This window comes from Mobula birostris, chromosome 27 (genome assembly GCF_030028105.1).
Source record: "Mobula birostris isolate sMobBir1 chromosome 27, sMobBir1.hap1, whole genome shotgun sequence".
Taxonomy (NCBI): domain Eukaryota; kingdom Metazoa; phylum Chordata; class Chondrichthyes; order Myliobatiformes; family Myliobatidae; genus Mobula; species Mobula birostris.
The window spans coordinates 950333-966273 of record NC_092396.1 but is presented as its reverse complement, the minus strand read 5'-3'; the positions used below and the strand labels follow the sequence as shown (position 1 = coordinate 966273).

Below are 15941 nucleotides of genomic sequence, written 5' to 3'. Positions count from 1 at the left end.
AGTGTTCTGCCACGACTGCAAGTATTTGTAGTTTAGATTACCCCATTGTAAGTGGTCAGATACATCATGCCCATCCATGCAGTACTGAAACTACAAATGTGGCATTGCTGATGCTCAACTTTATAACAGGAATGGGCACTGGTTATAAATTTAGTTTCTGGAAATTTCTAATTAGTAAGTCAATTCTAAGGCAATACATTAAAGGAATCAGCCAAGACATCACTCGTGTCAAACTGCTTTATTACATCTTAAATAACAGTACATTTTAATATAGTATCTATCTTGCATCCAGCTTTCTTGTAGTACACCGACTTTGAAATTAAATACAAAAGGCAAAGAGGAAAGTGGTGAGGAAAGACCTATAGAGTTAATGGAAAGGTGCCTGTTGAGGCCTACGCACTATTACAGCACATCTGTACAATTTTGCAAGGAGAGAACAAAAAAAGCTACTAATTCTAGTAAAGAGCACTTCTGTTTACAGTAAAGTATGGCTGCAGAGATTCTGCTGTTCAACTCAGCTAATTCATAAAGCCAGAAACCTGCCCCTTACAAAATGATTCTAACAGTAAGCTTTCTACAAATTTCAATTTATTTTTTAAATGGATAAACAGGATGGTTTGCTTCAGAATCATTTGTGAAGATCGTTTAAACAGGTCAAGTTTGTTGTGATGGCTCTACTCAAGAAAGTGCATAGCTTTTTATTTTTCATTATGCACAGAGTAGCCATGATTATTACAACGGTTACGATTTAACAGGTGTGTCTTAAAAGAACATCTATTGACTTAATTCCATAAGCACGTTATGCAATTCTACAGCATGCTTCTAGAAGAGTAAACCCATGGTAAAAGAAAAAACAAAAAAAAAACTCCCAAAAAATTAACTTAAAAATTTCAAGATTATTTTCAACATTGAACTTACATCATTTGATACACACATTGACCAGATCCAAGCACAGGACATCGGCAGCTGCTAAAAGCAGGAATCTCCAGTAAGCACAGGCCTAATGGGCCCTGAGCAACTTTACCAAGAAACCAGTCAGCTTAAAATTCAATGGGGAGTTTTCATTTTTCTATGTTACCCACTAAAGTGTAGAGGGGAAAAAAATTACATTTTAAAAACAAGCATTCATTACTATGACCGTGTCTTGGTTAGTTTAGTTCCAACATTTCATATGCAATATTTGTGCAACAAAAAGTCCATGACACAGAACATGACCAAAAAAGATAGCTTTGATACTAATTTACAGTTACTGAGAAACCAGGATGATGCTGCTCAAGGACTCCCTTGTTTTCCAGAAAATTCCATACTTAAATTCCTTAGCTAAAAACAACTTAAAATTGAGATGCGTTAAAAGTTTTCAACCCTTAACTGGCAGCAACCCCGCGTGGTTCTAAAACTTTAAACTACTGATAAAATTAGCAATTTATTCATGATTACCAGGTTTTTTTTAAGTTACATTTTGCGGGATAATAGTGTTTTCAAGACAAAACAATGGTCCCAAAAGGAATGCGCAATCTCATTTTTATACCACAGAATCTTCCATTTAAAGTTGTCTAACTTTGTGCTCTTCATTATAGCAAAGGTTAAAAGTACATTTTGCCCTTTGAAGTTGGGGGTGTCCAAGTCAGTATCAGTGGATTGGATATGCAACGTAATTGAATGTGGAATGATCTTCCAGTCACCTTGGAGTCTGTCTGCGATCTGGAAAGATGAAAACAATTCATGGTGACTGCTGTTCCATAACTCCTTGGCTCAGAGTAAAATTGGAAATAGTGTGCAAACACCCCAGGCAAGAAAGGACTTCGAGGAGCATAGCTTTCCCTTGACACAGCAGGGGTCTGGAGTTGAGATAAGTGATCCAAGGCACACAAAACCTAATGGACAATTGCTTTATTAACTTCAAAGTATCATCCATTATCAGCTTGTAGTTTCTATTGACTTTTAACACCTTTACTGTGAATGGTGATTGATCATACAAGTAAGAAATTCAAACATGCAGTTTACCAAAGGGTCAATATTTATGACTTCTCAGCTTTTTTCTCCAATTCTGATGAAGGGTCTTGGCCTGAAATGTCAACTATTTACTCTTTTCCACAGATGCTACCTGGCCCCCTCCCCGAGTTCCTCCAGCATATTGTGTGTTGGTTGGTCAATATCTATAACTGCTAGCTCTTTACCGCCTAGAATTCTCTAACAGTGTGGTGACGGGCCATACTGTTCTCTGTGTACAAGTAAAATAATGTGCGGTTGAGTCATCAGACTTTTCAAGGTCAATCAAATGATGTCATGAAAACTATCACACCACTTAAGACTCCCATATGAAACAAACAAATTCTGCAGATGCTGGAAATCCAGAAAATGCTGAAAGAACTCAGCAGGCCAGGCAGCACCTATTCAGAGGAATAAAGAGTTGACGTCTTGGCCCATAGATGCTGCCTGATCTATTAAGCTCCTCCAGCATTTTTGTGTGTTATCCCATATAAAAACACCTATGCCAAGATGCTGTCTGTTGACCATATCATTCCCACAATCCTGACTGATAAGCAACAGAACCTGGGCCTCTGTACCTTCCTCTGCAATCAGATCCTCAACTTCCTAACCAGGAGACCACAATCTGTGCAATCTGTGATAATCAACATTGGCGCACCTCAGAGGTGTGTGCTTAGCCCACTGCTCTACTCTCTCTACACCCATGACTGTGTGGCTAGGTATAGCTCAAATACCATCTGTAAATTTTCTGATGATACAACCATTGTTGGTAGAATCTCAGATAGAGATAGAGGCTGTACAAGGGTGAGATATACCAGCTAGTTGAGTGGTGTTGCAGCAACAACCTTACACCCAATGCCAGAGAATGAACAATTTCAAGTTTCTGGGTTCAAGATCTCGGAGGATCTAACCTAGTCCCAACGTATCGATGCAGCTTTAAAGAGAGCAAGACTGAGGCTATATTTCATTAGGAATTTAAAGAGATTTGGTTTATCAACTAAAACACTCAAAAACTTCTTTCGATGCATCTTGGAGAGCACCCTGACAGGCTGCATCACTGTCTGGTATGGGGGTGGGAGAAGAACTACTGCTAAGGGCTGAAAGCTACAGAAAGTTGTAAAATTAGTCAATTCCATCTTGGGTACCAGCCTTTGAAGAACCCAAGACATCTTCAGGAACGGTGCCTTAGGAAGGCGACATCCATTAATAAGAACCCCCATCACCCAGGACGTGCCCTCTTCTCATTGTTACCATCAGGTTGGAGGTACAGAAGCCTGAAGGCACACACTCAGCGATTCAGGAATAGCTTCTTCCCCTCTGCCATTTGATTCCTAAATGAACATTGAACCCATGAACACTACCTCACTTTTTAAAATTATTTGTTTTTGCACTATTTTTATCTATATCAATATACATATACTTACCATAATTGATTTATTCCCCCCCCCCCACCCCATATCATGTATTGCACTGAACTGCTACTAAGTTAACAAATTTCATGACACATGCTGGTGATAATAAAACCTGATTCGGATAAAACATACAGCTTAATGCTTTGGAAATATGGAAGCCATGTCCAACTTTCAACCAACCCTAATGCACCAGATAATCTATTTATTCATTGAGATACAGCATAGAATAGGCCCTTCCAGCCCTATGAGCCACACTGCCAAGCAATCCCCAGTTTAATCCTAGCCTAAATATGGGACATTCAGACAAGTCCTTCAACAGCTGAAACCTGTGGTCTGCACTGGTGGAATGTCAAATCAAATGCTGATAGTTTCACTTGAATTCAGCTTGCCAAGATAGTAACACAAACATTCAAGCAACTGAAGAAGTTGACTGGAGTCAACTCCAATCCTGACGAAGGGTCTCGGCCCGAAACGTTGACTGTACCTCTTCCTAGAGATGCTGCCTGACCTGCTGCATTCACCAGCAACTTTGATGCGTGTTGCTTGAATTTCCAGCATCAGCAGATTTCCTCGTGTTAGCAACTGAAGATATTTTGGTTGCAAAGAAAAAAGCTATGGTCACATATTTTGGGACTAAATGCATTATTTTATGACATATTTGCTGAAACACAGGTGATTCTCTAAATCAGCCTCTCTCAACCTTTTTGCCCTGGAGGAACTTCGTGTAAAATTATATCTACAGCTCATCACGCTGACGTACCATCAGCAAGTTGTAGATACAATAATTCAAAAATATTTGTCAATGCTCTGAGTAGAGAATAAATTTTTAGCCAACCTTTCTTGAAAAAAACAGGTAGTTAAGCTTAACTTACCTTTCTTGAAATTAATCTTTCTTTTCATAAGACTGAGTGTGTTTTCAGACTAGGCAAAATGAAATGGGACAACTTGGATCACCAGCCCATGCAAAACCCATCGATAAGTAGCTTTCATTGTAAAGACAGACTTTTTTTTGTGTCCGTTGTTGCATAATAAGAACAGCATAATAAATAACTAAATGAGAAAACCACAAAAAATACAAAAGCTTCACAATACAATTGACTTCTAACCTGCACAATCCACATTTTGCAATGTTTACAACAGCGAAGCTGCAGGCCAATAGTTTAATCATGGCGCATAAAAATCCTCTCTTTAGAATGAAAATTTCCATAGAAACATACAGCACAATACAGGCCCTTGGGCCCACAAAGCTGTGCTGAACGTGTCCTTACCATAGAACTACCTAGGCTTTACCCATAGCCCTCTACTTTTCTAAGCTCATCTAGGAGTTTCTTAAAAGACCCTATTGTTTCCGCCTCCACCACTGCCACTGGCAGCCCATTCCACGCACTATTCCCTCCAATTTTCTACTACACCAGTAGTTTGTTCGCTCCCATAAGTCAGTCGGCGGCACACAAGGGGAAGTTGGGGGAGGTAATTCAGGAGGAGAGGCTGAAGTCACAGCCCAAGTTGGGTTAAGTCCATTCAATGCTCAGAAAACACACTTCACGCTTATCAGCCTACTGTCTCCCCCACCTTGGTGCAATACAGCACTCACCAGTTGTCAATATTTTCCCTTATCTCACGGCAAAAACTGAGAATAGACTCAAGCTAATAAACACAGTCCTACTGCGCACTGCTATACTGGGCTGAGAGACCTCTAATGAGATTGCTAATGGGGCTGCTCAGTCACTGCCCACCACTGCCAGTGCTAGCATTGCCCAAAGTTCAAAAATGGTTGTTTTTTTAAAAAACATCACAATCTCTCGTGGAACCCTGGTTGAGAAATGCTGCTCTAAAGATTCACTTGGTTATGAGGGATGTACAAACACATGGAACAGAGGAGGATGCACTGCCCAGTATACGAACTTTTATACCGTGAAGACCTGGGTGTCAAGTGGAACATGCTATCAAACTGACTTATCAGTCAGGCTTTTTGCTAAACTTTAAGGTCATCCAATGAATTTCACATGACAGCTCTTACCCTTGAAACTGTGCAATTTTCACCTTGCTAATAGTGCAATTGAGCTCGTGTGCAAGTAACCATGATCTAAGTCCAAAATACCACACAAAGTTACTTCATGGTTAATATCATTACTGAAAAACCTTTCACAAGATGGTGCTGGTGAAACACGGTGACCCTTTGCAGGTAGCTTACAAAACTTTTAAATATACTACTTCTGAACTACTGAGTAATATATGCAATCTGTAATTTCCTTTTAAGTAATGTACTTTGAACCATCTTAATGAACTAGCCATTCCTTGATGCTTATTTTTTTTGTTGTTTCTTTGTATTTACTATGAATGCTCGCAAGAAAATGTAACTTAGGGTTGTATATGGTGACATATGTACTTTGATGATAAATACACTTTTAGCTTTTCCTTCCAGCTACTTTATCAGTTTGTGATGTGGAATACACCCTGCCACTCAATCTGATCCAGCCCAAGAGGTATAGAAGAATTTTCTTTTTAAATGTTGAGAGCTCGTCCCAGGTGAGCAAAGCCTTTCGTGCTAATTCATTGCCTTCTCTCCCCATTCGCACTAAGCCATACCATAAAACCCATTTTCAACAACATGCAGTTCTACTAGTAGAACATCTCTTTCAGTACTTGTGCTACCTGGTTTGAACTGTTCACATGGCAACTAAGAATAACTAGCACATTATCTAGATGTTTATAAAATAGCATTTTAAGGGCAAATATAGATGTCATGAAATGTGATGAGATTCCTTGGAACACCATAACCATTCACTAGATACACCAATGCTTGTGAAATAGTGTTTATAATGGTGGGTGTGGTCCCTGCTTATACTTGTGCATTATGCAACCTCCCATGAATCTAACCAAGACTAACTGCATTTCCTGGTGTTTAAGTCACAAACTAGATTGATGGTAGTGATCTGTGTTTATAGTAGATTTTCACATCAAATTTGAACTGAGCCCAGTGAAAGAAACAAGCCCAGACAACAGAACAATACAGCACAGGAACAGTCCCTTCGGCCTACAATGTTGTGCTGAACCAATCCATAGAACCATAGAAACTACAGCACTTTGGCCCTTCTTGGCTGTGCCAAACCATTTTCTGCCTAGTCCCACTGACCTGCACACGGACCATATCCCTCCATACACCTCCCATCCATTATCTGTCCAATTTATTCTTAAATGTTAAAAAAGAACCCACATTTACCACCTCGTCTGGCAGCTCATTCCATACTCCCACCACTCTCTGTGTGAAGAAACCCTCCCTAATGTTCCCTTTAAACTTTTCCCCCCTCACCCTTAACCCATGTCCTCTGGTTTTTTTCTCCCCTTGCCTCAGTGGAAAAAGCCTGCTTGCATTCACTCTATCTATACCCAGCATAATTTTATATACCTCTATCAAATCTCCCCTTATTCTTCTACGCTCCAGGGAATAAAGTCCTAACCTATTCAACCTTTCTCTGTAACTGAGTTTCTCAAGTCCCGGCAACATCCTTGTAAACCTTCTCTGCACTCTTTCAACCTTATTTATATCCTTCCTGTAATTTGGTGACCAAAACTGAACACAATACTCCAGATTCAGCCTCACCAATGCCTTATACAACCTCATCATAACATTCCAGCTCTTATACTCAATACTTCAATTAATAAAGGCCAATGTACCAAAAGCTCTCTTTACGACCCTATCTACCTGTGACGACACTTTTAGGGAATTTTGTATCTGTATTCCCAGATCCCTCTGTTCCACTGCACTCCTCAGTGCCTTACCATTAACCCTGAATGTTCTACGTTGGTTTGTCCTTCCAACGTGCAATACCTCACACTTGTCAGTATTAAACTCCATCTGCCATTTTTCAGCCCATTTTTCCAGCTGGTCCAAGTCCCTCTGCAGGCTCTGAAAACCTTCCTCACTGTCTACTACACCTCCAATCTTTGTATCATCAGCAAACTTGCTGATCCAATTTACCACATTATCATCTAGATCATTGATATAGATGACAAATAACAATGGACCCAGCACTGATCCCTGTGGCACACCACTAGTCACAGGCCTCAGAGAAGCAATTCTCTACCACCACTCTCTGGCTTCTTCCATCGAGCCAATGTCTAATGCAATTTACCACCTCTCCATGTATACCTAGCGACTGAATTTTCCTAACTAACCTCCCATGCAGGACCTTGTCAAAGGCCTTACTGAAGTCCATGTAGACAATATCCACTGCCTTCCCTTCATCCACTTTCCTGGTAACCTCCTCGAAAAACTCCCAACAGATTGGTCAATCATGACCTACCACGCAGAAAGCCATGTTGACTCTCCCTAATAGGCCCGTCTATCCAAATGCTTGTAGATTCTGTCTCTTAGTACTCCCTCCAATAACTTACCTACTACTGACGTTAAACTCACCGGCCTATAATTTCCCAGGTTACTTTTCGATCCTTTTTTAAACAACGGAACAACATGAGCCACTCTCCAATCCTCCGGCACTTCACCCGTAGACAGCGACATTTTAAATATTTCTGCCAGGGCCCCCGCAATTTCAACACTAGTCTCCTTCAAGGTCCGAGGGAACACTCTGTCAGGTCCCGGGGATTTATCCACTTTAATTTTCTTCAAGACAGCAAGCACCTCCTCCTTTTCAATCTGTACAGTTTCCATGGTCTCACTACTTGATTCCCTCAATTCCATAGATTTCATGCCAGCTTCCTTGGTAAATACAGACGCAAAAAACCTATTTAAGATCTCCCCCATTTCCTTTGGTTCCGCACAAAGCCGACCACTCTGATCTTCAAGAGGACCAATTTTATCCCTTACAATCCTTTTGCTCTTAAAATACTTGTAAAAGCTCTTTGGATTATCCTTCACTTTGACTGCCAAGGCAACCTCATGTCTTCTTTTAGCCCTCCTGATTTCTTTCTTAAGTATTTTCTTGCACTTCTTATACTCCTCAAGCACCTGATTTACCCCATTTCCTATACATTTCATACAACTCCCTCTTCTTCTTTATCAGAGTTGCAATATCCCTTGAGAACCAAGGTTCCTTATTCCTATTCAATTTGCCTTTAATCCTGACAGGAACATACAAACTCTGCACTCTCAAAATTTCCCCTTTGAAGGCTTCCCACCTACCAATCACATCTTTGCCAGAGAACAACCTGTCCCAATCCACGCTTTTTAGATCCTTTCTCATTTCTTCAGATTTGGCCTTCTTCCAGTTCAGAACCTCAACCCTAGGACCAGATCTATCCTTGTCCATGATCAAATTGAAACTAATGGTGTTATGATCACTGGAACCAAAGTGCTCCCCTACACAGACTTCTGTCACTTGCCCTAATTCCTTACCTAACAGGAGATCCAATATTGCATCCCCTCTAGTTGGTCCCTCTATATATTGATTTAGAAAACTTTCCTGAACACATTTTACAAACTCTAAACCATCTAGACCCCTAACAGTATGGGAGTCCCAATCAATGTATGGAAAATTAAAATCCCCTACCACCACAACTTTATGTTTCCTGCAGTTGCCTGCTATCTCTCTGCAGATTTGCTCTTCCAAGTCTCGTTGACTATTGGGTGGTCTGTAATACAATCCCACTAATGTGGCCATACCTTTCCTGTTTCTCAGCTCCACCCATAAGGACTCAGTAGACAAGCCCTCTAATCTGTCCTGCCTGAGCACTGCTGTAATATTTTCCCTAACAAGCAATGCTACTCCCCCACCTTTCATTCCTCTGCCTCGATCACATCTGACACATCGGAACCCTGGAATATTAAGCTGCCAGTCCTGCCCCTCCTGTAGCCAAGTTTCACTAATTGCTGCATCATAATTCCACGTGTCAATCCACGCCCTCAACTCATCCGCCTTCCCCGCAATACTCCTGGCATTGAAATATATACACCTCAGAAGATTTTTACCACCACTCACAACCTTTCTATCAGTGGATTTGCTTAAACTTTCAACATCATTTATTTTCACCCCAGCCACACTGTCAGCTCTGGCACTCTGGTTCCCATCCCCCTACAAATCTAGTTTAAAGCCTCCCCAATAGCACTAACAAACCTCCCTGAAAGGATATTGGCCCCCCTGTGGTTCAAGTGTAACCCGTCTCTCTTGTACAGGTCCCACCTGCCCCAGAAGAGGTCCCAATGATCCTGAAATCTGAAACCTTGCCCCCTACACCAGTTCCTCAGCCACTTGTTCCTCCTCCAGAGCATCCTATTCCTACCCTCACTGGCACCTAGCACAGGTAGCAATCCTGAGATTACCACCCTTGAGGTCCTGCTTTTCAACTTCCTACCAAGCTCTCTATATTCACTGTCCAGGACCTCTTCACTCTTCCTTGCTATGTCATTGGTACCAATGTGCACCACATCTGGCTGGTCACCCTCCCACTTCAGAATGTTACGCAATTGATCAGAGACATCCTTGACCCTGGCGCCTGGGAGGCAACAAACCATCCTGGATTCTCTGTCACAACCACAGAACCTTCTATCTGCACCTCTAACTATCGAGTCCCCTATCACTACCGCTCTCTTTTTCCCCCCTCCCTTCTGCACTGCAGATCCAGACTCAGTGCCAGAGATCCGGCTACTGCAGCTAGTCCCAGGTAAGTCACCCCCCCCAACAGTATCCAATGCGGTATACTTGTTGTTGAGGGGAATGGCCACAGGGGAACCCTGCTCTGCCTGCCCTTTCCTCTTCCCTCGCCTGACAGTGACCCAATTTCCTGTCCTCTGCTCCTTTGGCGTAACTACCTCCCTGTAGCTACGATCTATAATCGCCTCATTCTCTCGAATGATCCGCAGGTCATCCAGCTCCTGGCTCCAATTCCCTAACGCCAATCAAATGGCCAACTAATCTCTTCTGCCTACACAATGTCTACATCCTTCCAGTTTCCTCACATTGTGTGCCTATCTCAATGTTTCTTAAAAATCCCCCTTGCATCTACAGTGGCATGCAAGCGAGTAAAAGATGAACTGATCTCCAAAAGGCCTGAAGTTAAAGATGACACATTTCTTTAATACTTAAGCAAGAAAATTTTTATTTCCATCTTTTACAGTTTCAAAATAACAAAAAAGGAAAAGGGACCAAAGCAAAAGTTTGGGCACCCTGCATGGCAGTACTTAGTAACACCCGCTTTGGCAAGTATCACAGCCTGTAAATGTTTTTTATAGCCAGCTAAGAGTCTTTCAATTCTTGTTTGGGGGATTTTCGTCCATTCTTCCTTTGCTCATTGCGGCCAAAAAGTTCTATTTTAACTTCATCAATCCACAGGACTTGTTTCTAAAATGCATCAGGCTTGTTTAGATGTTCCTTTGAACCTTTTGAATAGAATTTTTTGGCCACAATGAGAAAAGGTATGTTTGGAGAAAAAAGGGTGCAGAATTTCATGAAAAGAACACCTCTCCAACTGTTAAGCACGGGAGTGGATCCATCATGCTTTGGGCTTGTGCTGCAGCCAGTAGCACGGGGAACATTTACTGGTAGAGGGAAGAATGAATTCAATTAAATACCAGCAAATTCTGGAAGCAAACATCACACAGTCTGTAAAAAAGCTGAAGATGAAAAGAGGATGGCTTCTACAACTGGATAATGAACCTGAACACACCTCAAAATCCACAATGGACTACCTCTAGAGGCGCAAGCTGGAGGTTTTGCCATGGCCCTCACAGTTCCCTGACCTAAACATCATCGAGAATCTGTGGATAGACCTCAAAAGAGCAGTGCATGCAAGACAGCCCAAGAATCTCACAGAACTAGAAGTCTTTTGCAAGGAAGAATCCCCAAACAAGAATTGAAAGACTCTTAGCTGGCTATAAAAAGTGTTTACAAGCCGTGATGCTTGCCAAAGGGGGTGTTACTAAGTACTGCCATGCAGGGTGCCCAAACTTTTGCTTCAGGCCCTTTTCCTTTTTTGTTATTTTGAAACTGTAAAAGATGGAAATAAAAAGTTTTCTTGCTTAAAATATTAAAGAAATGTGTCATCTTTAACTTTATGCCTTTTGGAAATCAATTCCTCTTTTACTCGCTTAGCTATTCACAGTAACAGAAATTTTGACCAGGGTGCCCAAACTTTTGCATGCCACTGTACCTCTACCGCCACCCAGGCAGCACATCCTAGGCACTGACAGTGTGAAAAAAAAACTTGCCGCTCACATCTCCTTTGAAATTACCCCCCCATCCTCCGCCACTGCAGAGAAAGTGACACAAGTGGTAGTTTAAGGCATGGCTGACAAACCAACCTACAGGTCTAGTTCCAGATCTTCAGGAAACTATCCCAGGATCCTGTTGCAACTGCCATGCCATCGTCAGTAACGCCCAGGCAGCTCACACGGTTATCATGGCCAGCCAGAACACCTGAAACACAGCAAGGTAAACACTTCATTACGGACCTACAAACTGTACCTGGCTCTTGATTAGCAAGGAAAGCAACAGCAAGGAGAATTGGCACTAAACGAAATACTGAAAGCTTGCAAAATATGAATCAAATATTATGAAGATTTGGGCCTCTGTTGACATTTAATAAAACCATCACATTTGCTATTTTACATGCACATTGAAAACTTAAGTGCTAACAATTGTAATCACAAACAAGAGAAAATTTACAGATGCTGGAAATCCAAGCAACACATACAAAATGCTGGAGGAACTCAGCAGTCTAGGCAGCATATATGAAAAGACTAGTCAACACTGAGCCCTTCTGTCCTGCTGAATGGTCTTGGCCCGTAACGTCGAATACACTTTTCCATAGATGCTGTCTGGCCTGCTAAGTTACTCCCTCATTTTGTCTGTGTTGCTAACAATTTTAATGCTATTTTCAAAAATGATCAAAAAAAAGTCTAGGAAATAGAACAATTTCAAATTCAGATATCCACTAGTAAATACAATGGATTCCAGTTAATTGGGTATTGATTAATTAGAGCAGCCGCTTATACCGGACAACTTCTGAAGAACAACTGCTAATCAAGAAAATAGGCAGGATTCACTTCACTTATTTGGGACACAATGCCGGCTCAATTGGGGCAGGACGCCGTTGCTGAACAGTTTCTCAGTTGCGTGCAATTGTCTGGTGAGTAGACACTAAACTATGCTTAGAACAAACAACTTTTAGATAGCATCCGTTGCACGTATAGTGTTCAAAGCACTGCAATTTTTGCCATGGATAGTTGGTGAGAAATAAGTAGTAAGACAATTTAGAAATATTTTGCTCACTGCAGTTTCAAGCATTTATGCTTGGAGATGCCAGAAATGAAAACAAAACAATAAATTTGAAGGCACTGACAATCATCTTGAATGTTACAATGAAAATAAAGATTGAGGATGCAACCATCAAAAACATTGTATGAAGGCAGCCCATTTTCTGTAATAGGTGTTTGCACTTGTTTCTTTTTTTTTGTTCATTTCCAGTCAAAAGAATACGGTAGCAAACGCTGGATGAATTCCCCCATTGATAACTATTAGGAACCAATACAGGTTTATAATACTATAACAGTATTGTAGTGTTCTAATTTGTTCTGTATTTTATTTAAATACATAATTTATTATTCAGTTAAAAGATAGATTTTTTTTTAAAAATACCTTTTTAACTGCTTCCATGAAACGAGCTAATTGGGCAAAATTGTACTGTTCCCAATGTGTCCCAATTAACTGGAATCACATAACCAAAAGGATAAAATGACAATAGTATGAAACAAATACCAGCACGGTCTGCTTTCAGAGTATCCCAAACATTGCAATTGAAGTCATCGTAGCCAGCTAACAGGAGACGACCACTCTTGGAGAATGCCACAGATGTAATGCCACAGATGATGTTGTCGTGGGAATAGACCATCAGCTCCTGATCAGCACGCAGATCAAACAGCCTGCAGGTGGCATCATCCGAACCAGTTGCAAATGCATTTCCATTAGGGAAGAACTGAAAGGAAGAGACTTGCATTTATATAGCACCATTCACAGCCTCTAGACAGCCTACACTTTACGACCAATGAAGTCCTTCTCAACTGTACTCATGGGTAAAATGTAAATTGATAGCAACCTACTCACAAAGCAGTCTGGTAATTTAACGATTTTGGCAATGATAAATCTTCATTGTTTCACAGGTTCCTGTATGTTCCTTGGTTTAACATATTCAAAAGACAGACATTAAACTCGAAAATGGTCACAGGCATTGAACAGTTCTTTATAAACTTTCAGAAGTTTCGCATCAGTATCTATATGAAAAATACTACCTCTTTTTTCTTCTTTTGCACTAGTTATTTTTATACATTTTTATTGTAATTTATAGTTTTGTTATGTATTGCACTGTATTGTAGCTGTAAAACAACAAAATTCACGACAAATGCCAGTGATATTAAACCTTATTCGGATTCCCTTATTTGGGATTTCTGTGTTCCTATCCTCTTGAACTGGTCCACGGGTGCCACTTAAGAGGAAGGCACCTTACAATGATCAAAAGGACTCAATGTTTCTGTTCTACCTGACAGCTGACCAACAAACTGCTCAATTCAAGCTACAAGGTTTTTCTGAGGAAGTTGACTGAAGATGAAATATTATTTTGAATGTCAAGGTGCAGATTGTGGGGAAGCAGTCTCTCCTGCTTGTCAGGGACCTCACACAAGGAAAACAGACAAGCCTTCATTCTAGCAACCAGGAGCATTAAGGTGAAACTTTCCAGTAATGTCCATACAATTTTAAACTTTGATGCAAAGCATCATGACAGAAACTTCCAGGACTTGTCCCAATTCTCCAGTTACCATAACTAGAGAGAAGGTTGTGGGAAACTGGAAGGTCTTAAGGTATATAAGTCACCAGGACCAGATGGTGTACACCCCAGGGTTCTGAAAGAGGTGGCTCAAGAGATTGTGGAGGCATTAGTACTGATCTTTCAAGAATCACTAGTTTCTGTAATGGTTCCAGAAGACTGGAAATTTGCAAATGTCACTCCACTCTTCAAAAAGAGAGAAGCAGAAGAAAGGAAACTATAGGCCAGTAAGTCTGACCTCAGTGGTTGGGAAGACGTAGGAGTCAATTATCAAGGATGAGGTCTCAGGGTATTTGGAGACATATGACAAAATATGCCAAAGTCAGCATGGTTTCCTCAAGGGAAAATTTTGCTTGACAAATGTGTTGGAATTCTTTGACATACTAATAAACAGGATAGACAAAGGAGAATCCGTTGATTAGTGTACTCGGATTTTCAGAAGGCTTTTGACAAGGTGTCACATGTGGCAGCTTGGCATTATAGGAAAGATTCTAGCATGGATAAAGCAGTGGCTGATTGACAGGAGGTAGAATGTGGAAATAAGGGAAGCCTTTTCTGACTGGCTGCCAGTGACTAGTGGTGTTTCACAGGGGGTCTCTGTTGGAACTGATCCTTTTTAAGTTATATGTCAATGATTTGGATGTTGGAATTGATGGCTTTGCTGAAAAGTTTGCAGACAATATGAAGATAGCTGGAGGTGCAGGTAGTTTTGAGGAAGTAGAGAAGCTGCAGAAGGACAGACATATTAGGAGAATGGGCAAAGAAATGGCAGAAGAATAGAGTGTCAGGAAGTGTACGGTTATGCACTTTGGTAGAAGAAATGAAAGGGCTATTTTCTAAACGGAGAGAAAATACAAAAAAAACTGAACTGCAAAGGGACTTGGGCGTCCCTGTGCAGAATTCTCAGACTGAGTTGGTGGTGAGGAAGGCAAATGCAATGTTAGCATTCATTTCAAGAGAACTAGAATATAAAAGCAAGGATGTAATGTTGAAGCTTTGTAAAGCACTGGTGAGGCCTCATTTGGAATATTGTGAGCAGGTCTGGGCCCCTTATTTTAGGAAGGATGTGCTGAAACTGAAGAGGGTTCAAAGGATGTTCAAAAAATTATTACAGGTTTGAATGACTTGTCATATGATGGGCATGTGATGACATTCACTCAAATTCAGAAGAATGAGGGGTGACCTCACTGAAAGCTATTAAATAGTGAAAAGCCTTGATAGAGTGGATGTGGAGAAGATGATTCCTATGGTGGGAGAGTCTAAGACCGGAGGACACAGCCTCAGAATAGAGGAGTATCCTTTTAGAATGGGAATAAAGGGGAATTTCTTTAGCCAGGGGATGGTGAATCTGGAATTCTTTGCCACAGGCAGCTGTGGAGGCCAAATTTTTACGTATATTTAAGGCAGATGTTGATAGATTTCTGATTGGTCAGGGCATGAAGGGATATGGAGAGAAGGCAGGAGATTGGGACTGAAAGAAAATTGCATCAGTCATGATGAAGTGGCAGAGCTGACTTGATGGGCCAAATGGTCTAATACTGCTTCTATATCTTATTGTTTACTTTTGTCTGAATGCCAGAAAGTGGGTTTGCTTTTGTGCCCTCCCTCCAAGAGCTTTTTCTTCCAAAACTCATTGTCCCGTGATGGAAAGACAGCAGTACTGCAGTCAAACTTAAATGAATCACATCAGAATCAGGTTTAATACCAATGGCATATGTCATGAAATTTGTTGCTAATGCAACAGCAGTACACTGCAATACATAA

The 15941-nt window shown here is 41.0% G+C and overlaps 1 protein-coding gene across 3 annotated transcripts in view; it reads right to left on the bottom strand.

Moving 5' to 3' along the window:
• Positions 1-223: 223 nt before the first annotated feature.
• Positions 224-15941, bottom strand: part of LOC140188764 (guanine nucleotide-binding protein G(I)/G(S)/G(T) subunit beta-1) — a 108196-nt gene continuing 92478 nt past the window's right edge. For 2 of the 3 annotated variants that reach the window (XM_072245386.1, XM_072245384.1), the window contains 3 exons: positions 13115-13331; positions 11663-11773; positions 224-1701 (listed from right to left, as the gene is read on the bottom strand). In XM_072245386.1, coding sequence (XP_072101487.1) covers positions 11667-11773; positions 13115-13331 — 324 coding nt within the window. In that variant the 3' untranslated portion in view covers positions 224-1701; positions 11663-11666. Of the gene's footprint in view, positions 1702-11658; positions 11774-13114; positions 13332-15941 lie in introns of all 3 variants that reach the window. The other variant, XM_072245385.1, reaches the window with a different exon arrangement.